The following is a 24,942-nucleotide window of genomic DNA, read 5'->3' as shown; positions in this document are numbered from 1 at the left end:
AAGCAAGGTTTTGTATGCGGATGGCTTTTAGAGTTCAGAGTGCATAAAATGAAAGAAAACGGCTATCTGTGGACTTGTTTTGGAGTTCCTAGCCTATGAAAAGCTTGTAAAACATTGACAAATTCTAAATATAATTTTCTGCCATAATAACTGATTTTTTTTGTCCAAATATAGGCCCTGATAATACAAATAAATGGGACTATTCCGAACCTGAATGGAACAAATATTTCATGTGACTATGGAAATAATATCCACACAGTAGCCAGAGTTGCTGGAGATTATGTAAACCAATTCATTTATTGCAGTTTACTTCCACGCAAGAGATATCCAGCGTTTCCAGACGACCAAGGTATGCGGAGGAAAACAAGGCTGGTTCATTCTAACCACTTTTATGGACATAATTTTTCATAAGTTTTTTTTTCTTTTTCCAATTGTATGTGCAGATCATGCACCCAGGGAAAAGAAGACCCAAGCTGCTTCTGTTTTATAGGGCATATGACTTTAAAGCGTGGGAGTTCCACCATCTTAACATGAATTGACAGTATTTAAAATCTATCAATTTTTGTTTTAAACATCAGAATTTAAAAGCCAGTTCATGTACTTATTTTATTAAGCTTTATCTGGTTAGAGCTTCTGCTTTAGATTTAGTAAGTACTAAAACAAAAATGTTTTAGCCCTGGGGAAATAATGTTGCTACATATATTGATATTTTCAATTGCTTTTGTTTAATTTCCCTCCTGAACATGTGCTACCTTTCAGGAGAGGTTCTGGAAGAAGAGCAAGTGCGTACCTAAAGGCAGCTCAGAAACTCTTGATCCCATTTATGCAATTAAAAGCCAGACCGAGGTCTTCTAGTATCCCCCTGTTTTCAGATGGTGCCAAATGGGATGCCCATCTTGAGGCTCCATGGAGCTGTGTTCTGGAGGTGACAAGCACCTGCAGATCTGGTTGAAGTCAACTGAGCCTTGACCAGATCTGATACTGGCCACTTAGCGATGGAGACAGCCCCATTTTATAGCTTCTTCTGAGAAGTTTGATGCTTCATTCCAGACTTGAGTGCTTGTTAAATCTTCGTCTTTCAAGCCTGGAGTGAATGCTCTATTGAAGATGGCTGACTTCAGTAGGAGAAGAATTAGCCAGTCCTTTTGAAAATCCCACTTTTCATAGGCAAGTTTATAAAGCTGCATTGTTTTTCTCCCTGGCTATCCAAAGAATGGGAGATCATTAACTGTTCTGTATTGTTGGTTACGGCAATGTCCAAATGAATTTCTGGAATCCAATGTGCTGATTTATTGTACATATTCTGAAAGGGGCATTGTCTCTTGTCCCTGGTGCTTATATGGCAAAATTGCAAAGAAAAAAAAAAAAGAAGCAATTTTGGGGGAAGGGGGAGTTAGTATAGCATGTTAAGTAGCCAAAAAAGGGATTTCCACTCTTCTCTGTGGGTTTGTTGTCATGGGGAAAGTGAGCGGGGTTTTAAAACATGATAACTAACATGTTTTAATTACCACATTTTTTTAAAATATCATTTAGCACCAACTGTAAGCAAAGACAATAATTAACTCTGCTAATTAACACTTGCACAACATGCTGGAATTTTCTGCTGAAAGTTGCAATGTTCTTTTCTGGTGAGGGTGATGTAAAGCGTTGATTTAAGAGGGAAGAGCTGAAAGTCAGAGGGCAAAAGATGAATGGTCCAAGCTCTGAAATGCAGCTTGGAGGAAGCCCTAGAGAAAACAAATCAGATTTAGCCCTTGTTTTCCCAAGGGTCTGTCTTGTCTTCTAAGCGTGAGTGTGAGCGAGAGGCTCTTGCAACCCAATATTCTTTGGCTTGATTCTCTCAGACCACGTGGTCGTTGAAACTGCTCTCCGGGTCAACAGCAAAAACATTATCCGGGCCAATTTCACCATCTACGATTGCAAAAGAACTGGAAACATTTACCCAAAGAGAGCGTAAGTGACCCCGGTGTGCAGGCAACTGGGCCACCGCGAGCAGGCGGCGGGCAGGCGGCGGCAGGGTGCGGGTGGCGCCGCGCTCGCCGCGTGGCACCGGGGCGATGGAGGCAGACGGAGCGGTTTGAAGCCGGGAGGGTCCACGTGTGCAGCCGGACGAGGGTCCCCCCGCGCGGGTTAATGAGGGAGCGCAGCCTCCCTGCCAGCGCGGCGGCTGGGGGCCTGGGCAGGGTTTGGCAGGGGCATAGCAGTTGCGCTGCCAGGGATTTACAAAGGAGGGTCCTTGCAGCGTCTGAAGCCATCTGGACATGTTGGGGTTTTTTTAAAAGTGAATAATATTTTTATATAAAGCTCATTCTGTTAACCCTTAGGCAGCGGAACTGGCCTCCCCAGCAATCCCTGGGGGGTCTGTGGGGCAGGGAGGGAGAGGTGTGGGGAGGGGCGCGTTCCCTGTGCTCTCTCTCCCCTGCCAGCCCGAGGTGGGAGCAGCCTCGTACCCCTCATCAGCATGGTGGGCTGGAGGGGAGGGGTCTGGTGTCACCCACAGAAAGTCATCCACCTCTCAGGAGCGTAGCCACGGAACCTGACCACAGGGATCCCCACGTCCTGCCCACCGGCAGTCCCATGCCCTGCACAAACTGCAGGGGAGAGCCTTCATCGGGCATGAGCGTGCCTGGCTTCATGGGGAGATGGACGGGGGGAAAGAGCGTTTTGGGGGAAAAGAGCGTTTTTCACTAAGCAGAGGAGGAGCCGGAGCCGGTGGCTCCCCATCTGCTGTGGCTTCGGGCCAGGCAGTGGCACCACAGGAGGTAACACCACGGAGCTTCCTCAGAGTGGCATTGGGGATGATGGGCTCTGCCCACATCCCCCGCCAGCTCCCAGGGAGAGGTGGGGAGAACAGCCCAGTGCCTGCCATAGATTGTTTTTTCTGGGCTTCATTAAACACTGAACACAATGTCTGAAGATCGATTGCACGGCTGAGGTGTTGCCCCCCTGAGCAGCCTGAAATCTGCTTTTCTCACCGCACCTTTACCATTTCAGATGCACCAGCTGCCTCTCGACCAAGTGGAAGTGTCACTGGTGCCCCTCCACCTACGCCTGTGTCTCCAACCACTCGCAGTGTGACGACGCGCTGCAGATGAAAGTAAGGCCCATCAAACTTTGCTACTTTGGGAGACCTTCCCACGTCCCTGTGCTGTTGCTGTTGTTTTCCTTCTCCCAGGGATGGAGGCAGATGGCCTGGGTTGGGCAGTGCTGCCCCGGTGGGTGGGGGGCAGCTCCGAGGATGGCGCTGCTCAGCGTCGCTGATGTGCTGCCTGGCCTTGAGGAGCCTCTGCAGTCAGAAATGCCGTGATACACATCTCACTTCCAAAGGCTCAGCAGACGGAGAGCTGGAGGGCCGCTCTGGAGTGCCGCTCTGCATGTGTTGTGTTCGCAGTGCTCCCTGGCAGCGCGGGTGAGCGCGGGGCTGAGGCCAGGCTCCGACTGGCTCGCCTTGAGGTCCCCAGGCTGAGCCTCACTTTACTTAGCAACCCTGGAGGGTTGGGTTTTGGGCCCTCGTGCTCAGCACGGTCTCAGCCACTCCTCCCAACAGGCTCTGAGTCTCCTCCATCAGTGGCTGGCACTTGCTGGCCACGGCTTGTCCCGGGCTGGAGTTGCGGCACCCTCCTCTGCTGGTGTCCAGGAGGGGGATGCGTGCAGGGCAGGTAAGCTGCAGCCATGCCATGCCGTGCCTGGAGGGACGTGTGTGTGAGGAGGCTGGCAGCCTGGGTAAAGTGTTCGGCTGTGCTGGTGCCCTCAGCAGGCTCTGTCCCTTGGCTCTTCATCACCTCTAATGTCTGGAGCAATGCCACTACTTCTCTGCATCCTGGGACGCCTGGGTTTGAGTAATGCAATAAACATAGCGATACTTTACAATTCGTTTAGCTTTGACTAGGCTATTGCGGTATGTTAATAATTTGCTGGAGCACCACTGGTGATGCTCGTCTAAAGGAGAAAATCGCCCCTTTCCAAATTATAGCTTTAATAACCCAGAGGCTCAGTGTGTTCCTGCTTCTGAAATTTAAATTGAAGTTAATTTAAATAAAATTGGCTTTTTAGCAATCAATCTGCCATAGATCCAAGCCAAGCTTTTATACTGTAGATTTAATATCCCTTTGGCACCAGTGCTCTGCTCTCATCTCAGCTCTTCCAGCGGTTCCCCATGCTTGTTGCTGGCAGGAGTTTGGCCCCATGTCAGACGTCTCACCCTCACCCCCTGGGCTCAACCCCAGGGCCAGCTCTGCCATCTGCTCCCCTCCAGCGGGGAGGAGGTGGGTGGCTGCAAGTGCAGGGGATGGGGAAGGAGATGGGGCCACCAAGTCACAGCTCCATGCGGTCATGTCTAGTGTAAAACCCTGGGAAACGTTTCCCGTCCCTGCTGGTTGGCAGCGGGGTGACGGCTCCTGGCAGTGCAGGGCAGCACTGGTCTGTCCTCTGGCTTGTGAAGTGTGTCCTGGACGGGTTGTGCTTCCAGGTGAATGTCTCCTCACACCCGGCAGTTTGAGGAAGCGCCCACCACTTTGTCTGCTTCCCACGTTTCAGAAAGTATCGATGGCTGCTCCTGGTGTGGGACCCACGCACTGAGGCTGCGTGGTGGGGTGTCTCCGCTGTGCCAGGTGTCTGCTGGTCCTCCATCAGTGTTTTTAGTCATGGCTGGTACACGGTGTGTCTTTCATTAAATCTCGAGGGGGCAGCTTGGGCTGCGAGAGGATTTCTGAAGAAGGTCCCATGTTATTGGATTCACTTTTTCCTTGACAAAGCGCTGCATAGCCTGCAACTCAGCTGGCAAACACAAAAATTGCCTGAGATAATTTGTGTCCTTTGACTTAAGCGTAGCTGCTGCTTGAAAGGCAGGGGCAGAGCAGTTTTTCAGCGGAGCAGGCAGTGCTGTGTTTCTGTGGCTCAACGCAGGCATGCCTGCCAGACCATGTCCGGGGAGATGCCAGGGTGGATTTGAGAACCGGATCTTGCTGAATCCGGCTGCCCCCTCATTCCCTGCCCCACAAGGCAGAGCCTGGCCTTGTCCTCTCCCCTGCGTGGGGGTCCTGGTGGGGGGACAAGCAGTAAAACGGGTGGTGTGGGGGTAAAACCCTCCTGTAGTGCCCATGCTGCTGATGGGATGGCATGGGGCTTCTTGCACAGAGCCTCTTGGGGCCAGACCCAAACAATCCCCTGTAAAGCCACACCTGAGGCTGTGGCTGTCGTCCAGTGATGCCTCCCATGGCATTGGAGTCACCGTGGGACCTGGTGTGCCAACCATCAGGTCTGGTGGATCTCCATGGCATGAGGCCAGAGGATGTCCTGGGACACAGGAGCAAGGGAGAGCGGGGTGAGGGCAAGGTAGCATGGCCTGCAGTGCTGCAAACGGGGAGCCATCTGAGCTGGGGCTGGAGGCGCCACAGCTGCCTGGTCCGTCCGAGCTGGCAGGGCATCCCTGCCCTGTCCAAGCTCACTCCTGCCCCTGCATGTGTGCCGGCACCCCGCGCTCATGCAGCCACGTGCTGGAGGAACTGGCCCCACTGAAATCAAACGCAACAGAGACATTGCTCTGCTCCTGAGCACCAGTGCCGGTGTGAAGGGTTGGGCACACAGGTGCTGGGACAGGTGGACCTCAGCAGCCCAGCGTTGGATCTGCCTCCCTGGCCGTGGGGACCGTGCGGGACAGCGTGACACAGGGTGCTTGCGCATCATCACAGGGAATAGCTGCTCTTCTGCCCAGAGGGAGGAAATTAGGGTTGTGGACATGGGTCTCAAGGAGCCTCCCCTATGTGTTAGGGAGAGCTGCACCCTGTCTTCCCACTCTGCTTCCATTGCCTCGAGCAAACGATGAGAGCCAGGGTTACCCTCTGGCAGGGATAACTGTGCCTATCCTTCCTTAAGGATAACCGTGCCTATCCTCACTTTCTCACCTCTGATCTCCTACTCCAGAGGTACAGTTAGGTTGGATGCTGCACCTGGTTTGGGCACATTCCTGTTTTATCTCTGTGCCTTTCTTAGCTCTTCCTGCTGATTTCAGTGAGCAGCCTGCAGGACGAGGTGCTCTGTAGCCCTGGAAACATGGTGCCTCATCCTACAGTCAGAGCTTTCAGTAAACAAACCATTGCTGGCGTGGCTGCACCTGAAAACTGCTCCGTTGGGAAGCCAGCATCATACTGCTTCATCCGCAGCATTTTAAACATTCAGACCCTTTGCCCTGATCCAGACGTGAATGATACAATCAGCTGGAAGGCTCTATTTCTGGCCGCTGATGAACAGCAGGAGAAGGGGCTGCAAGACGACAAGTTAATCAGTCCTCTAAAGTGTATTTATCTAGCAAGCTGTGCCAGCTGCTGTGACATGCAAGGACACACCAGGCCATAGGAGCTTTTGCATGAATTTTCAGTTGTAGCCCTGCTGGTTTTATTTTAACTCTTTTGATTCTCCTAGAAGAAGCTTGGAACTGAAATCTCTCTCCAGTGCTTTGCTTTGTTGTTTTACTTCTCTTATCGTGTGCATCTCTGTTATTTAATCTCCTTGTTTAGGCAGCACCAACTGTGCTTGGTTAAGATGAGTGTCCTGATAGCAATGAAGTGTGTTTTCCACAGTCAAACAGGCACTTCCAGATAGTTCCCTGACCCCTAGCTAGGTCTGGGGGGAGCAGGAGAGAAGCCTCATGCTCTCTGCATGTCCGGCACCAGGGATGTGTCCTGCCTGGCATCTCGGCGCTAGGAGGACAGGCTCTACCTCTCATGAGAGCAGCAGCAGCACTGTCATCAGCGGAGTCACAGTGGGGTAACCCTTAATGCAAGTGAGAAGGAAATCTTGCTTGCTGCAAATTATTCTGCATAATGCACCAAATATTTTGTTGTCTTTTACCCCAATGGCTCCACTGTCAAAGGCATTAATCTGGATATACCCTGGGGCAACGGAGAAGCTGGCTTCATTTTTGCTGTAGTTTTGCAGTGTGATTTACATCTCATGAGAGAACAGGATGGGCTTGTCATATAGACTTGAATACTGAGTCAGCTCCAGTATCTGAGCCATCAATTTAAAGTGAGAACAAAAGTAGGGGAACAGATGACCTTTTAAAATCATTTTTCAGCTTCATTTAGGCCTTTCATTTCAGCTGTCCTACTGCTGCAGTCCCCTTGCTGAAGCCCCTACAGCTCATTATACCCTTTCCTCTGCGCGCACACGCGTGCACACACAAACCCTCGCACACTTCTGAAATGACACTGTGCAGGAGGGAGACCGCTGGAAAGCGAAATCTCTGCAGGGTCTTGCAGAAATGCACATTGTGGTGTGTGAGACATCGGCTTCCCGCTGGCAGGAGGGGAGTCACACCGGTAGATTTGCCATTGTAGGCTGCAGTGCCTCCTTTTAGTGTCAGTCTGGCCCTGTCTTCTAACATTTAAGTGCATGTAATGAGGGAGCTGCCCAGAGTGGCAGCTGAGTGCATACACATTTACTTTTTACCTGGGAGGACATTTTTTCCAGCACAGGAAGATGAAAGTGCAGGCTTGGCAGCTCCACCGCCCAGGGGCCGGGGGCTGCCGATGTCCCCAGGCTGGCAGAGGAGCCAGGCAGGAGCGAGGGGGGAATTCCTGCTGCGCTCCCCGCTTTGCCAGCCCATGGCTGCTGGCCCACAGCTGCGGATGAGCCCTCCTGGAAACCCGGCCACCCTGCTGTGGTTATCTGACTGCTAGGAGAGGGGTGGATCTTAAGGCAGTGCCAGAGCCGGTGACTCAGGGAGGAAGGCTCCATGTGGCGTTACTGCTCTGTGCATCGTGGTGCCATTTTGGTATTTCACTTTCTGGGGCTACAGTGTGATCTGACTTTAAAGATGCAGCGAAATTAACCTTATCAAAGGCCCTGATGTGTCTTCTTGCCTCATCACTGAGGATGCTCAACATGCACCCAGCTAACCTCTCTCTTTTTTTTGTCTCATTTTGTACCTAACAGAAGAAAATCGACTGTCCGCGAATTGTACCTGCCTCATTGGACCCAATGCCCACCGGAGTATCTCGGGACATTACGATCTCACTGGCTAATGCGACTTTCTCTAAGGTAAATGAGTTACTGGAGAGATCAGGAAGGTTCAGATGAGCGTAGGCTGGTATGCAGCAAGGTAGCCAGGACAAAGCCCAGAGCTGCGGGCAGAGAGCCCTGTGCTGGCTAAACCACTGCTTGGAGTACAGCACAGAAATATGGTTTCACTTAACTTCTGGTGGTCACTGCGGAGCTCTTTTTTTTTTTTTTAAAATTCTTTCTGTGAAATTCTCTGTCACGCGAGTTGTAATAGGGCAAAAAGCAGGAGTGGACACCAAATGGTGCCTTCGGAGATGCATCGCACGCCAGGAGGAACCAGGGGAATTTGGGGCAGGGAGGCTGGGCACTGGGAAAATACTTGACTAAGCTCTGGTATTTGTGGAAAGCTGCCTTGTGTCATTTTGGGTCAAGTCTTCAGCAGGGCCTGTGGGGCCTGGATCGCCGTGCCCCTGCAGAGGATAACCTGCATGCTGGACAGCCAGGCAACTCCTCTCTCTGCAGGGAAAGGAGAAGGTTGGAAATGCTGATGGCGCTGCCCAGCTTGCTGTGCCGGGGGTGGGGGTGGGGGAGCTGCCAGGCATTGCGGAGGCACCGCTTCCACTGGACCTCCTGTCCTTTGGCGCGGGGAACAGAAACGAGCTCTCCCCGCCTGGCTGGGGCTGCCATTTCCCGCACAGGTCCTGCCTCTGCAAACGAGGATGTGCCCTCCACGATCAGCAAAAAAGGGCGAGAAATCCTTCTTCCTCTGGATGCTGGAGGTGGCTGAAGAGGAAGCAATACCGCATGTAACCCGATAGGAAATGAAGTCAGCAGGAAAGGGGCCGAGGCACTGCCGCTCCCGGGGCGGCTGGAGAGGCTCTGGCAGTCCAGCTTCCTCCTGCCACCATTCACAATCTGTCCTGGGGCACCAGGCAGGGTTCCTTCTCCATTCCTCTCCACAGGAGCTTGCAAGGCATCAGAGACGCGTGCCCCCCAGTTTCACTGCTGTGGGGGTACTGCCTGGGCGGCAGGCAAGAGCCGAGGGGCACGAGCCAGCCTGCAGAGCAGAAGCTGCCTGGGCACAAGTGATGCACTGGAGATTCCAGTTTTCCCCTCATGGCCACGTGTGTGTTCGCTGAGCCAGCAGCTGCCTGCCAGGAGTCTGGCGCTTTCTTTCATGTCTTTTATCAGATCTGTCAGTTTTCAAAGGGTAGTTAGACCTCAGTAGTGGTGGAACATCAACCTGCTTGGAGATAGGATTTTTTCCTGCAGGATGGGGGCACAGCAGTAACTCGGGGCAGGATATCATCCTTGTGTTATCAGGAAAACAGCACAGAAAATCTGCCTTTGAACGTACTCATGGCTGGGTCCTCATTGGAATTAGAGATTTGCTCTGTGCAGTTGTTAGGAGGAGAAGAAAGGTGGCTTTGAGCCCAAATCATGGACTGGTTTGGTCTGGTTTGGGCGAGGCAACTTGGGACCACACGGGCTCTCAGTTTGCATTGCAGCATCAGCTCTAAAAGCCCCCGGTGCGGAGGAACCCAGGTACCTCGCTGGCAGGGTTATAAGAGTACAGCCTGGCCAGGCACATCTCCTGGTCTGTGTATGCCGTGGGTCAGGCACATCTCCTGGTCTGTGTGTGCCGTGGGTCAGGCATGTTTCCTGGTCTGTGAGTGCCGTGGGTCAGGCACATCTCCTGGTCTGTGTGTGCCGTGGGTCAGGCACATCTCCTGGTCTGTGTGTGCTGTGGGTCAGGCACGTCTCCTGGTCTGTGAGTGCTGTGGGTCAGGCACGTCTCCTGGTCTGTGAGTGCTGTGGGTCAGGCACGTGCTGCATGTCCCCGGCTCCAGGAGTGGCTGCCCCACGCCTGGTCATGACACTTTACAGCAGCACACTGGGCGAGAGCAAGGGACAGGGCTTGGCTCCACGCGCGATGCTTGGCCTGCAGCAGTTTTATGTATAGGTGTGTAACAGAGCAGGATTAATTAGGCACAGATCCCAGCCCCGTTTACAGTATCGGGTTCTGATCTCCTGTTTAACTTGAATGCAGTTCAGGTACTGATGGCAGAAACAAGGTGAGGCATGGCGCCTGCCATATCGGTTGACTGAGATGGAGAACTGCACAAAATGTTTGTTGCAGCCGTTCTGCCCTTGTCTTCCCTCTCCCAGGAGACGGCTCTGGAGTGCCATTTTGGGACAGACAGGACGTTTGAAGCCCGGTGGGTGAACTCCTCCGCCGTGGAGTGCATACACGTGCTGGTGAGTTGGGGGGTGAGGCTGCCAGCCCCTGCTCTCCCTGCGGTGTGGGGCAGGTCTGAGGGCAGGGAGGGTCATGTCCCCAGCCTCCCACGCAGCAGCTGGGATGCCGCCTTCCCTCCTCCCTCCCTCCACTTCCAGCTGAGAAAAGTGCAAACCGGGTTTGCCCTTGCAGCAAGAGGCTTTTTGCATGTGCTGATGCTGGAAGGGTGTTCACAAGTCACTGATGCTGCATTGTCTGCTCCATGGGCATCTGCAGTGGCTCTGGTGCCTGCTTTGCTGGGGTTTGGGAAAGAACTGCTTGTTTACCTTTCTAAATGGGAAGAGTTCAGTTCAGGCAAAAAATTTGGCCACCTTTCAGTGTTGCTATTTCTGTAGCTTTTATTCTGAACTAGGAATTGGCCTGAGAAAATGTTCAGATGCTCACTGAAGAGCGGTGTGTGGTTGTTGGAGGGCAAACTGCACCTCTGAAATGCAGCAAACGTTTGGGCTTCCACTGATGGGAATATTGCAAGTAGAAGCTGGAGGGGAGCACTTTCCCATCACATCACCTGAAAATTCTGTATTGTAGCCCGGCACTGCAAATGCACAGACTGGCCAGGTTGTTAGTTTTCCTGTCCGTTGCTACTAAAAATAGCAGCAAGCCAGGGCTCTGCTCTCACTGTGGTGTGTGCCATGCCCTTCGTTGGGACCTCAGCAAAACAATTAAAACAGAAAACAGCCTTCCCTCAATTTCTCTCTGCTAAAGATGAGATCCTCCTGTACTGAGAAGCAGTGGTCAGGGAAGCCTCACGAGGAATGTTAATCCATGTAGTGTGCGTATGGAACCTTGTATTTTACTAAATTTCCTAAGCTTTTGTTTATTTGGTTTTTGTGTGCAGCTCCACACATCAGAGAAGAGCCATCTCTTTCCAGTGAACCTTCAGCTGAAGGACAGACCAGACAGATTTATTGACAGTCCAGAGATGATGACAGGTCTGAGTTGAAAATATTTTTATTCTGCTCTCATCTGGTCAGCTTGAATGACTCTAAAATCCTGGCAAAGTTTATGGGTTCAGGAGAGAGACCATGGCTCAGCCGGGCACAGCTCAGTTCTTTCTCTCAGGCACATGCAAAAAACATATTTACCCAGAGTTGCACCCATGTGAACGTCTCCCCAGAAACCAGACGGACGCCCATGGACATCCTCTTTATACCCAGGGAAAGTCAAGCCCCGTCTTTGAGCGCAGGCAGCGGTTGAGGTCTCGCCTGCCAGCGGCACGTGGGATGGGGTGTGCTGGTGCTCACAGCAGAGATGTGAGGCGTCCCCAGGGTTGGGAGGAATTCCTCCCGCAGGAGATAAGGGATGGGGGAGGGCTCTGCCATGAGCTCTCACAGGAGCGTGGCATCAAGGTTCAGCACGCTGTAAAAATTGAGTCTTTTTTTTTTTTCCTCCTGTGCTGAGAAAGAATAAAATGTGTAAACACATTTCACCCCTGGCCCACTCTCTGTCTCTGGGAAGAATGCTCAGATTCCCAAAAAAGCCCTTGCTACATCAGCAGACTAAGGAAGGCAGGCAAAGAGTCAGATTAAGAGTGCACTCAGACAAGGCATTTAGATAGGACAAGCCCAGCCAGTTGGCCAACGGAGCCCGCGTTTGCACAACAGCCGCCTCTCCCTGCCCTGGCCAGAGGCCCGGTGTTGCACCTAGCTGTGTGCTCTCACTGCAGGCAGCAGCTTTGGCCTCTTTTCCTCTCCGTAGTGTCAGCAATTGTAGTAGAAGGAACTGATTTACCCTAGATGCAAATAAGAACTAGGTGCCTGAAGTGAGATTTTCTTTGGAGGACAGCTGTAATAGGTAGAGAGACATTAACGCCATCAGCCATTGACCCAGGATAAAAAGGTTTCTCCATAGTAAATCCCAGTCTATAAAGGAGACTTATCTTGCAAAGCATTCCACGTTGATGAAATAACCTTTGAAATACCAGCATGGGGAGGCATGAGACATGACTTCCTTGCAGAAAGAAGAGGGTGTCCATATTTTTGAGATACAGAGGTAACCCCGAGGAGAGGGGTGGGAGATCTGAGCTAAGACTATTTTGATGTGCAAGAGAAGACTCTTAGTTCTCAGCGTGGGTGGTGCTGGGAGCAGGAACGACAGCGGAAGGAGTGTGGAATCCCCTCCCCTCCTGTGCAGAGAAAGAGCTCGCTTACACAGACTGTGTTTGCATGGATCTGAATTTGCCAGAATATTTGGAGATCCTGTGGGACCGTTAGGCTGCTCTGGCTCCTCCTCGCCTTGATCAGATTGGTGCGAGTAAAATTAGAGAGGCTGACTTGCAAGCAGAGACAGAGATCTGCTGGGCCAGTTATAAATGTCTGCATCTTTTATACTGTCTTTAATGGAATTACTGTTATTAGTGTTTATTATTTCAATATTGATTAGCTGTTATTGTAAAGTGTGTTTTGGTAGTCCACTGAAGGAATCACAGCTCTTTTTGCTGTTGGGTGGAAAACTAACCAGTGTAACTCACTGGGTGAAATAAGCTCATTTTTTTGTGGAGGATGGGAGACTCCCTCGGTGCCGATGACGTTTCATTAGCACGAGCACAGGCAGACCGTTGAAGGCTGAGGGATTCGTTAGTTGCTTATGAAGTGCCTTGAGATCCTCCCATGAGCAGAAGTGCAAAATGTGACTGTTTCTTTGTTTTATGCTCTCCTGCAAAGTCTCCTCTGGGGAAAAGGGTGTGAAAGCAATGTTTCCTGAGTGTTTCTGGCTGTTTATCTCAGCGGATACCCACACTCCAGCAGCAGAAGTCTTTAGGCTGGAGAGGAAATGTAACCTAGGGCACCAGCTAATGAAGAGGTGAAAGCGGTGTAGGAAAATGACGTGGAAGCTGAGCTGAGCAGATCTGAAGGGAGAAGTCAATGCAAGGGGCCCGTGGTCATCAGGGGGAAGGAAAGGAACTGTAAACACTGTACAAAGCACTGTAACCAGCCGATTTTTGTCAGAGTGTGGAAGCAATGTGATTGCTTTGCTAACAGGATGGAGCCAGCTTTGCAAAGCAGCTTCCCATGTGGATGCTGAGAGTTGGAAACATGTAGCATAAATTGACAAAAGGTTCCGAGTTTGGGTGTTGTTTGTTTTTCAAGGGAAAGAAAAAGGAAAAGAAAGTGCTAAATTATATTGCAGTGAGAACAAGCACCCAGTCCTTCTGGGAAATCTTCAGGATGGCAGCCAAGCGCTGCCTCGTCTTGCTGTATGTGCAAGCTGCTCTGCTCATCCACTGGATTTCAGATGTTACTTGGATTAATATAGCCGGGGGGGTAGGGGGAGTGGGGGGGTTGTTTGACTGCCTCAAGCTAAGCAAAGCTATGAAAGTCTCAGGCCCAGGAGCTCACACTTTCTGTTGTCTCTGGTGGTTTAGTGGAGGTGTACAACTGCGCGACTGGGAGTGCTGACTGTTCTCAGTGCCTGGGGAGGGAGGACCTGGGGCACCGCTGCATCTGGAGTGAGAGCAGCTCCAGCTGCAGGCTGCACAGCGAGCCCCCCCACATCTCAGATGTCTGTCCAGCTCCAGAGATTAAGAAGGTAAGATACAAATGCAACGTGGAGGGTGTGTGTGGCATGGCAAACAGCACAGAGGGCTGAAACTGGCTGTGCTGTCCCCGGCTGGGGACAAATGAGGAACCGTGCTTTGTTGCTGGCACAGGACAGAGTCAAGACCAGTGCTGAATTATTCACTGACTTTCTATGCTGCTAGTCACCTGATGCCAAGGACATCTTGCTAGTGACAAGATCAATTCTTCATCATGTTAGTGGGAAAAACAACACCAGCACAATCAAAATGTCCTGGAGTTCCTGGGGTTGGTAAAAGCGAGAAAGATTTGTAGGGTCAGCTGAAGGATTCTTATCAGGAATAGCATTTAATGGAGCATAGCTGAAATGTGAACATGAGCCCTGTCTCCTGGCACATGTGCTCTGCAGTTCTGCTGAGATTAAGACTGGCAGAGGGACCTTTTGGCATTACGCATTTTGAAATGAGTTTTATTTAAATTGCAGTTGAATGAGTGTTTGTTGGGGGTATTTGGATCTGGGGTTCTGTGTAGAGGTATGGTATGAGCCAACAAATTTGTGCCTGACAAGCAGCAAAGAAAGTATGTAGAGCAAATCTTAAAATGAGCTCCCTAGGAAAGAAGAAGCTGGAGAGGCAAAACAGCTAATGTGAACATCAAAATCAGCAAGGATATGGGATTTCTGTTCTTAGGGAGGCGTGTAGTGATAGCTGCTCAAAATCTGGGTGCTGTAACACTGCATGGAGGGACTGCAGGATCCCCGTTGCCTGATTCTTCCCTCCCTTCCCTCCCTCCACCCTGGGAGAGGGGTGCTCCCCCATGAACCTGTCCTTCCCCAGCGCACATCAAGCGTTATCAGCACCTTGCCAGAAAATAATGGAAGGAAACCACAGTTCAGGTCGCAGAGTGTCACAGGACTCTGTCACGATTTCCTTAGCAAATAGTAGCTGGTAAATCCAAATCCTCCAGAGTCACGCAAGCAAACAAGCCCTCGCAGAGCCCTCCTGGAGGGGAGGGCAATGCAGCAGGTGAAGGAGGGCACCGAGCCTGGTAGTGGGTCCTGACCAACCCTGGCCAGCTTGGCCAGCTGGTGCCACCAGGCATGTTGCACTGGCTTTGTCTGCCGTTGCCTTTGCAAAGGGAAAAGAGCCATTTCTGCATTGGAAGGATTTGTCTCACCCGCTGAATAATGCAGTCACAGAATAATGCAGTCACACTGCTTGGGGACACCCCTCAGGCGGTGGAATGGCATCACACCCAGCACCCTGTCCCCTTGCAGCGGTGGGGTCAGCAGCTGCCAGGTGAAAAAACAGTGACGTAGGAGAGGAATGGGGAACAGCCTTCTCCTCCCGCGGTGCCAGACTCGTCGTGTGCCCTGGTGTGCCGCAGTGCTGGTGTCTTGGCCACGCTCCCTGCCTCAGGACGCTTTTTGTCTTGTTTTTGTCCTGAAAGGCCCTGCTGTGTTTGGGACAGCCTTTAAAAACGTGATGGTAGGACTGTCTCTTCCCAGCCCACTAGCATCCCTCCTCTGGGTTTCCAAGTCTCCAGGTTTGTCTCTGCCCTAACTCCCTTTGAAGCTGTGGTGTGGAAGGAGTGATGTTTCACCCCAGATGTGTTTGCAGCTGGAGTCATCCCTGACCAAAACCCGGTACCAAACTAGTGATGGCTTCTTGTTTGCAGAGCTGCAGCAAGGGGAGTGTGGCAGTGGGCCCGCTGTGGGGGGAGCAGGAGCGTGAGAAGCAATTCTGTCTTATTCATGGGGGGCCAAGTGGGATGTGGGCACAGGCACAGGCTCAGGGATGAAGGCAAGAAGCTTCCTTGTGGTTCTCCTCCAACCTTTCCTTTGGTGCCGCAGATCGAGCCGCTGCGTGGGCCACTGGAGGGGGGCACCCTGCTGACCATCCGCGGGAGGAACCTGGGCCGCCGCTTCAGCGACGTCCTTGGCGCTGTCAGGGTAGGCAGTGTGCAGTGCGTGCCGCTGCCCGACAGATACGTCGTCTCTGAGGCGTGAGTGTCGGGGGAGCCAGGGAGGAGGTCCCTGTCCCCTTCATGTCCCCTGCTGGTCCCTGACCCTCCATGTCCCTGTCACTCGCCCCGTTCATGCCCGCTGGCCTCGGGCTGCCTGGCACGCTGGGCCCCCAGGCAGGAGCGGGGCGATGACTTGGCCCAGGTGGGATGTGGGTGCCCTCCGCCAGGCAGGAGGCGGCTGGTGCTGCCCAGCCCACCCCTGCAGCAGGTGCTGGGCAGAGTGCAGAAGAGGAGGAGGCCATGGGCTCTCCCCCTCTGCTCTGGTGGGGCGGCACGACTGCCAACCTCCGCTTTCCTGTCCGCAGGATCGTGTGCCAGACCGGAGAGGCTCAGGAGGCGTTTTCTGATGTGGTGACGGTTAATGTGAGCCGGGAAGGGAAGTCCAGGGAGCGATACTCCTACGTGGTGAGTAGTTGCCTCCTGGATGTTTCTTTGGTGATTCTCACACTGGCATTTCCTGCACCCCTTAAAACAAGCCTGCAGCCCCCATGCCCCCAGCTGGCTTAGAAAGAGGATCTACAACAAAAAGCATCAGGGTCCTCAAGGAGCAGCTGACACCTGTGGTTACCTGAGCGAGGTCTGGCAAATCCGGGCTTGAGTGTGAGGAGCCGGACTGCAGCCAGGGTGTCATCACACACAACCTCGCTCCCAGTCTCGGCTCCTGCAGTGGTTTATCACTTATCCTAGCTGTATCATCGTTTCTCTTGCTATAAAAAGGAGCTCATTTTTCTTCCTCCTCTTTTGCTGAAGTGCCATTACCACCTGTGAGATTTTTTGGGACTTGCAAAGTCTCTTTGGGCTATGTAAGTTACGTACGATGGACTCACATTATTTAGAACTGATATTTTTTGCTGCAGAGATTGTGTTAGTTTTTGCATGAGAATAACGTGTAGGGATTAGACTTGAGCTAACCCCATGTCATTATACAAAGAAAAGCCCTTTATAGCTTTGTACTGTACCATCTCACAAAGATAACTTTCATCTCTATAAACCTGAAAGAAATCCATGCAGCTCTTCTCTTTCCTGCAAGCACGCTCCTCTCTGGCTAGACGCTATTCACAGGCAGCCCCATGCATCCAGGGCAAACACAACAGGGTGGGTGCCAAGGGCATGCTGTTTACTCGGAGTCTTTGTGCTTGTGCTGGGGAAGAATAGACTGTGCTGCAGTCTAGTGGCTTGAAAGAAGACTTGAGCCCCAGGAAATGACATTTGATTCCTGGTAGGCATTGTGAGGAATTTAGGGCAGGATCATGGAGTGTAATCCCCCACCCTGTAGCCGATCACGTGTTAGGTATTTAGTTTAGAGAGGTTTACACAGAGCGCAGCCAGCACAGGCATGGCACGTGCCAGCGCCCCATAGCAGAGCCAGGCCTGGCAGCGTATGAGGAGGGGACCGGTGGGGCAAGGGCACTGCCAGGCTTGCCTCAGTGGTAGTTCCAGGGAAGACGTTTGCTCTGGGACCTATTCCCATCGTTTCCAGGCATCCATGTTCACATCCGCAATGTCTTAGAGATCTAGCAGTCTGGAGTGGAGCAAGGTACAGCTGGGGTACACCCCAGTAACAGACCTTGGGTTTGGGATTTCTGGTGCATTGCCATCAGGACACATGTGCTGACTCGGCCACATCACCCGCTGCTGGGCCGATTGTCTTCTTGACAAAGAGGAGAAGGGCCTGAAGAGTGGGAAAGGGCTGGGCAGCTTCTTTGCCAGCTCTCGGTGTGCAAGGAAAAGCCCTCTCAGGAAACACCTGTAAAAGCACCAGCGCTAAACAAAGCAAGAGGAGCAAAAGCCAGTCACTGAGCTCAAACCAGGTCCATGACAGCTCTGTGCTGGCAGCTCTTGAGCAGGCTTATGGCAAAGGCTGTCCTCCTGGGAACGGGAGAGGAGCCATTTTCTGCTCAGGTGGCACAGCAGAAAGCTGTCTTGTGTCTATCTCAGCAAAGCTTGGAGAAGAGATGAGACGGTGCCCTGCTCTGTGTATGCGCATGTCAGGGAGTGAAGCTGCACAATGTGTAGCTGCTGCTGTGTTCCACACCAAAAGTGGCTTCCACACCATTTGCAAGCTAAGCAATGCAGTTTAGCTGGCTTGATTGTTCTCTTACATACCATGGCATAAAGATGGAGTAGACTACACCATGCAAGGCTGGTCTCATTGAGACCTGAGCTTGAGTATTGATAGCAGTTACCTGAAAAAGTCTAAAAGACTTTTAGAACTGCCCTTCCAAAGAAGGTCCTTTGTAAAATATTGTTTGTGTGCTACATCTTTCAAAGCACCTATTAGACATATCTAGAAGAGACAGTATTCAGCTGTGATTCTGCTGAGGAGGAGGGAGAAATGTGATCGAGAGACTTCTTCAGGACATTATAGCAGGCTATGGATGAGCTGAATTTGCCAAATGAGCTGAATTTGCAAAAGTTGCGATGGAGGCAATCAGTGCTGGCAATGCACTGAGAGCAGTAGCCACTGGCTCTTGCTGAGGGGAAGAGCTGGAGGGCTTTGGGGAACATGAATAATCCTCTCTGCTGTTGTTGTAACTGCAGATTTGAATGCATAGGTTAGGGGCCAAGGGCAGGAGACAGCTGCCTGCAGACACTCAGACAAATACAAATTAACAAAATGAATCCTGTGGAAATGGGTAATGATCAGAAACAACGGAGGAAATGGCTGTAGAGAAATAAAGCGGTCTGAGGGTCGGACAAGGATAGCTATTAATAAGCATGTTTGTGTGGCTGGGATTGACAGGAAAGGGTATTAGCACTAGGCACTACAAAGCAGGTTAGCCCGTGTTCTTCAGTCTGCCTCGGTGCGGTTTTGCTCTGCAGCTGCACCGAGGGACGGGCTGTGGCAGTGAGCACGCTTCAGCCGCACTCCGCAACCTGGCGGGTCTCATGCCTCCAGGGTTTGCGGTGTTTGACAGGGAATTACCAATTACTTGAAATAATTATTTGCTCTGCCGTTGGTGTTCTATTCAAACAGGAGCAGGGAAGTTGCCCAGCAGACTCTCCTGGGGCAGTCTGTGTAGCAGGCATGGGGGATCAGCGCTGCATTAGTTATCAAAGCCTCAAGCTCATGAATCTCAGGAAGGTTTCCAGGGGCTGCAAATGCAGATAACATACATGCTAATTTCTGCTGAAAATGGTGAGAGGCAAAGTAACTTCCCCCTTAGTTCCTGTCGCCTCAAGAGATTCAGATTTGAAGCTTCCTTAAGAAGGAGTTTGATATTCAGTTATCTAGACCCAGGTGGCTGTTTCAGAGATCTCAAGGCCATCATCCAGCGGGGCTTTAACATTACCTTCACATTCAGGAGGAAATGGATCTGGAAGGGCAGAGATGGTGGGAGCTGGAATGAATGAGAAATTTCCTTTTCTTGATGGACCTTGAGCTGTTGCCAGCTCTGGACCCTCCACTGGAAATCTGAAGGGACTGGTGCGATCCTGGGCTCCAGTTTGGACTCATGTCTCATTTATTGCCAGAATTTAGGGACTGCAGAGAGTCACAGACGTTTTATATGATCTCACTCCTCAGCACTTGTACCTCTCTCCTTGTTCTGAAACCCTGCCAGTGAAAGCTTTTGTTGTGCTGCTGTTTCAGAGCTTCACAATACTGGATACTTAAATTTACTGAAGCAATTCCCACGTGCAGTGTGGAGTATCCAAATGTGAATTTACCAGGCTAGGAAACAGATTTTCCCTTTGTTTTTAGCTTCCCATGGTGCAGTCCATAGCTCCCCTGAATGGCCCAAAGGCTGGAGGAACCAGAGTGACCATCAGAGGCAGCAGGCTGGACGTCGGCTCTGAGCTCCGTGTCCTTGTCAATACCTCCAAGCAGTGCACTGACCTCAGGTGGGACTGGGTCTGGGGGCTGGCACTGAACTAGTGACAAGAGCCAAAGTGTTAGGAAGGATCTCCCCCAGGAGATCAGGAAGAGATGGGTTTTGGGTGGGGGGCACCACTGCGTGCTGCTGCTTGCCTTGGAGCCAGCATAGCATCCTCACCAGCCCTCTTGGCTGCTGCCTGCTCTATCCCCGGAGCAGTGAGGCAGAGCTATGGTGTAAGTGCCTGACACCAGGATGGGGCAAGTTTCTTTGGCAAAGCAATGGCATTGGTCTTGCTGTGATGTGGCAGCGGCAACCAGCAGCAAACAAAGTGCTTCTCACGCACTGTTCGCAGGATGCTGCCAAGCCCCTTGGGTGGTCTGGGACCAGGACTAATACCCTGGGAGCGAAGCAGACATGGGCTTCATTCCCACATCTGCTGGAGGCAGAAGGCACCTGCACACCCAGGGTCCCGCTCCTGCAGCAGCTCGCTGGTTGGAAGAAACCCCTCCTCCTGTGTGTTGCCATCTCATCAGCAGGAAGAAGTAGGAGCCTGCCCTTTTCCTTTGGCTGTATGGGAAATCAGTCTGGCAGCCTAGGATGGTATATGCTCAGAATTGCTTGTTAGTAGGCAATGTAATTAATAGGTGATTGGCATGTGACTGGAAGCTCCTTCTTGCCTGTCTCTGCTGACCACCTCGCTTCTCTGGGAGGACTCAGGTCTGCGGTGCCTGGCTCCGGCCACTCGGTCTGCTGTGGCTTTCTGCAGCTTATCCTGTCTTTCCCTGCACAGCCGCAACGACAGCACCATCACCTGCACCATGCCGTCTGCGGAGCTCACCACGGCCGTGCGAGTCTGTGTACAGTTCGAGAACAAGTCTTGTGCCAGCTACAACATCACGTTCAAGTATGAGAAGAACCCGATTGTATCAGACATCAACCCCAAAAAGAGCCAGATCAGGTGAGGACCCTTCCCCAACAGAGACAGCCAAGTCTGCCAAGATTTGTGGCCTTCGTTGAGATCAGCCTCTTAATTTTTGCTGGATGTAAAAGTGAACAGTGCTCTCCCATCAAAGCGCAGAGCTGATTGGACTATCCTGGTGTAGCCCACTGCAGGTAATGCAAGCGCCTTGTCTGTGCTTCAAGCCATGCAGACGCAGAGTAGATCCTGAGCAAACCCCATGTCAGGAGCCCCAGGAGTCATTGAAGCACAGCCAGGAGGCAGGGTACAGTATCGGGGGCCTGTGCCACGCTGTTGTAGCATCATGACATCCATTTCAGAGCTGGCACATGTCTGCATCTGCCTGCAAAAGAGAGGGTCGGCTCCAGGCTGGTGGGAGAGAGTCCTGCAGGGAGAAAGGGGCTTTCTCAGCCCTGGGGTTTGACACATTGCCTTGCAGACGGGTACAGAAGGGGCACCGCAGAGTGCTCTCAGGGTGCTTCGAGGTACCCCAGCACTGGAGTAGAAGAGGTCTCACACAGCAGGACTGTCCATAGCTCATTTCAGCGCATTTAAGACATGGAAAAAAGTCAGCCTTGGTAACTGTACTGTGTACACCTGGTGGGTGCTTTAGGGAGGTTCAGGTGGGGGGCTCTATGAGACCCTGAGGATTTTTCTTCACAGTAAAATTGCTGGAGGATAAGCTGACATTTGTGATTTTGGATTTCAGCCTTCCCTGAGGTCAGAGTATTTCATTTTTAAAGCGTGTTGCTTTTAATTTCATGTCTCTCCGTGGAGCTCTCAGGCTCCTGTTCCTTTGGATACCATGGTGAAATCCCACCTTCCTGAGCTGTGGAGCCTGGAAAACCCAGAGCTGACCCAGAAATCTGAGAGTCCAGCAACTGTGCCTGCAGGACCACGGTGAAAGCAGCGCGCACACAGCAGGCTCTGACGGTCTGATCCCTTTGGAGTAAAGCCGTGTCTCGGCATTCCCAAGCGCAGCGCCAAAGATGCGGGCTGTGGGAAAGTTAATGACAAGGCACAGCAGTGACTCAGCCAACCTCAGCTCCTAGCAGGCCTGCGAACTATGCTGAGTGGCGAGAGCGGTATCTAAACACAGAGACAGTGGAAGAATGTCACTGCCCATATTCACAAGGGAAACTACCAGGGTATTTCTCTGTCACCTTAGTCTGCTTTCTTAGTATTGACAGCAGTTTCCAAATTTCAGACCACTGAGAACATGACAGCAGTCTCTCTCTTCAGACTACTTGGTGGCTCATGTAGCTTGACTGCTCCGGTGCATTGCTGGGCTGTTGACCGTGAGTGGTCAATAACTTGTGTAAAAATTTAACTGGATCTGATTGATCTTGCCATATTGCTAAAATAATCTGTGTAAGCAAAGTGTAAAACAAACCAGAAGTTGTAAACTAATCTGCAGATGTGACAGGCTCTTAGTTAGAAACTGGGATCATAACTATGTGGTAATATTTACAGGATATTACCTTGGACCCAAAGTCACTATGTCTGGAGTGGTCTTGAGGTAATGGGATTTGTAAGTCTTGACTGTTCCTGACAGATACTCCAAACAGATCAGATGTGATACAGAGGAAGGGGAAGGTAAACCCAGGGTATAGCTTCTGCTGTCCAGAGCAGACAAGCAGTGCTGGTTCCCCACCCCTTGCTCTGCCTAGCAGTCTTGTGTGCATCAGGGCCCTCATTACTGTCGTTAATTGACTGCACATTGAGAGGCCCATGTTTCACATTCCCCAGGCAGCAGATCCAAAACACAAAACAACTTTCACATTTTGATCTAAATCAGAAGTGTCTGGGAGATCCAGGATCCCTGTCAACCTTAAAGTTGTCTCTTCCCTCTCCAAGAGTTACAGTTCTCTGTGGGGCAGGGGCAGGAAGAGGGAACATCTCCTTGCTCTTGCTTTGAGGGGTTGGAAGTTAACCTCTTACACCACTGGTGGCCTGGACAACCTGCTGCGTACTCCTGGCATGCAGAGGCAGGCTGCTCCTCTGGGGAATGGGAGCAAGGGGAACAGTTTCCTCCTGCTGGAAGAGGTTCCCCCTTTCCACCACAGCAGCTGCTGCTCCTCCTTCCTTCCCTGATATCTTGGTAGCAGTGTGGATGCTTGCTGCAAGTAGGAGGAAGACTAGCCGTTGGGTTACATTTTCTGCTCAAGCATCTGGGAAACGTCCCTGGGAAAATGACAGCAGGCAACACCCAGCCATTGCACCTCGCTGCTCTGTGTTGTCCTCTGCAATCACCCTCTCTTTCTTCCATTCTCCTCCAAGCGGGGGTAGGACCATCACCCTGGAAGGAAGAGGCTTTGAGCTGGTCCAGAATGTGTCCATGGTGGTCCGTGGCATCGGCAGAGAGCAAACGGTGGGTGTCCCCGCTGGGTATCGCCTGGTAACTGGGAGCAGGGCTGCGTGCCCAGTGCCTGAAGACATTCGGGGTGTGAAGCTGAGACCTTATCAGGATGTCGGTTTTTTGATGCGCATGCTCTCTCCTGCTTTCAGAACTGTAAGGTTCACACCGACACTGTCATCACCTGCCCCTCTCCAGCTGCCTCCAACATCACTGCAGGGAGCAAGCCCGCATCTGTCGATTTCTATCTCAATGGTCGCCTCTATGCAGACGACCGTCCAGCTCTGGATGAGGAGATGTACCCCGAGGAGGCGTTGCACATCAGCAAGTTCAGCCTGGAGTACTATGCTGACCCCCAGTTCTTCACAGCCAAGAAGGAGAAGTGGATCAAGCACCATCCTGGCGAGCCCTTAACTCTGGTTATACATGTAAGAGAGTGGCATTAACAGCTCTGCTTCTTCAGGGGTATTGCCTGCTCCCCACCAGGTAGCTCTTCAGTCCTAAGCGCTGTCCACAAACGCGGGAGAGAGGAGGGGGGTGGATGAGGACAGGAGAGGCAGGAGCTGCTCAGGAACAGGCAGTTCTTGCTCAGCCTGCTGCACCTGCATCAGTCTTCACCAGGAGACACAGCCTGACCTGAGGGTGCCCTTTGAGGCATGATGACAGAGCGCTGTGTTTGAAGGATGTAATAGCAAGAAGCTAAATAAAATACTGGACGTATGAAAAAGAACGATAATGCGCTGGCCTGAAATCAGGCAGGTACTCCAGAAGGTCCTGACAATAGGTATTTATTCCTGCAGAAACAGGTCATGCATTCTTCTCTTTTGGCTACTGAATTCAGCTCAGTTCACAAGGAAGTTGGGGTACAGCAATTGAGTGGCTCGGACAATGCGCAATAGTAATTCAAAGGCCATTGTTCACTGCAGGATATCCTCACTGGTTACAATGTGCTTCGAAACTCACTCCCCCCTTCCCAGGCTCTGCAGACGCATCCCCTTGCTATCTCCTCTGTTGTACATCCTTCCCCCCTCCCAGGTGGGCGCTTAGATCCTTATCTGCGGTGTACAGCCAGGGCAGATCAAAAGCAGATTTTTCCAGGTTCCACGAGGGGCTTGCTCGTCCTGTGCCCCATGCTGAGTGAGGAATGGGAAACAGAAAAATGGGAAATGGCCCGGTTCTGGGTTTCCTGTGGAGTGCTGGAAAAATGTCCTTGGTGAGGGAGAGTCCTCCCAGGTCTGAAAGACAGCAGGGAATACAGAAAGTAAAGCAGGAAAATCAGTTGCAATTCCAACTGCTACTCTGAAGACTGACATCCTGATTCTATTTTTGTCATTAGAAAGAGCCTGACAGCCTGGGCCTGGAAAGTAATGAGTACCAAGTGAAAATTGGCCTTATCTCGTGCGAGATCCAGATTGTTTCGGACAAAGTCATCCACTGCTCTGTCAATGAGTCGCTGAGCACCTCAGAAAGGCAGTTACCTGTGACGGTGAGTTCCAGGAGCCTCCACGCTCTGAGCACGTGGGGTCCCTGTTGCAAACCCTGGGTGCGAAGGAGTCAGCTGTGTGCACGGGCAGGACCTGCCAGGCATGCTCACAGGCAGCCTTGCAGAAAGCCACACAGACGGAAGGGTGGACAAGGCACACTGTGCTTGCAGCTGTCCCCAGGGCAGCTCGCTGGCGGGGTGCAGGCGTGGTTGGTGGTAAGGCTGCCCTGAGTCATGGAGAGGGGCTGCCATGCTCTGAATGAATCGTGGGGCACCAGCAGCTGCCTGCTGAGTTAATTGTGCTGTAAGCTGGGGGGGAGAAGATTTTGTCAGTTCTTGTAAGGCACTGTGAAATCCCAGGCATGTGAGTTTTTGTCACTTGCAGTAATTTTCTTTCTGCCCCTCATGAGATATGTTTGGGGATTTCCATACAGTTTGCAGTCAGCTGGCCTCTTACTGCTAGCAGAAGAGCTACAAGTGGACATGA

The 24,942-nt window shown here is 51.8% G+C and overlaps 1 protein-coding gene across 1 annotated transcript in view; it reads left to right on the top strand.

Moving 5' to 3' along the window:
- Positions 1 to 24,942, top strand: part of PLXND1 (plexin D1) — an 85,776-nt gene that overhangs the window by 27,613 nt on the left and 33,221 nt on the right. The window contains exons 6-19 of the mRNA XM_087744275.1: positions 175 to 349; positions 1,845 to 1,953; positions 2,995 to 3,097; positions 7,936 to 8,040; positions 10,171 to 10,260; positions 11,139 to 11,232; positions 13,665 to 13,828; positions 15,668 to 15,819; positions 16,146 to 16,245; positions 19,544 to 19,683; positions 20,449 to 20,616; positions 22,897 to 22,987; positions 23,125 to 23,400; positions 24,309 to 24,458. Coding sequence (XP_087600401.1) covers positions 175 to 349; positions 1,845 to 1,953; positions 2,995 to 3,097; positions 7,936 to 8,040; positions 10,171 to 10,260; positions 11,139 to 11,232; positions 13,665 to 13,828; positions 15,668 to 15,819; positions 16,146 to 16,245; positions 19,544 to 19,683; positions 20,449 to 20,616; positions 22,897 to 22,987; positions 23,125 to 23,400; positions 24,309 to 24,458 — 1,917 coding nt within the window. The remainder of the gene's footprint in view (positions 1 to 174; positions 350 to 1,844; positions 1,954 to 2,994; positions 3,098 to 7,935; positions 8,041 to 10,170; positions 10,261 to 11,138; positions 11,233 to 13,664; positions 13,829 to 15,667; positions 15,820 to 16,145; positions 16,246 to 19,543; positions 19,684 to 20,448; positions 20,617 to 22,896; positions 22,988 to 23,124; positions 23,401 to 24,308; positions 24,459 to 24,942) is intronic.

The sequence above is a fragment of the Nipponia nippon genome, unplaced genomic scaffold, assembly GCF_047370975.1.
Source record: "Nipponia nippon isolate SJK-2023a ecotype South Korea unplaced genomic scaffold, ASM4737097v1 scaffold_9, whole genome shotgun sequence".
Classification (NCBI taxonomy): Eukaryota; Metazoa; Chordata; class Aves; order Pelecaniformes; family Threskiornithidae; genus Nipponia; species Nipponia nippon.
The sequence above is the reverse complement of the archived record's forward strand: the minus strand, read 5'-3'. Positions and strand labels throughout refer to the sequence as shown.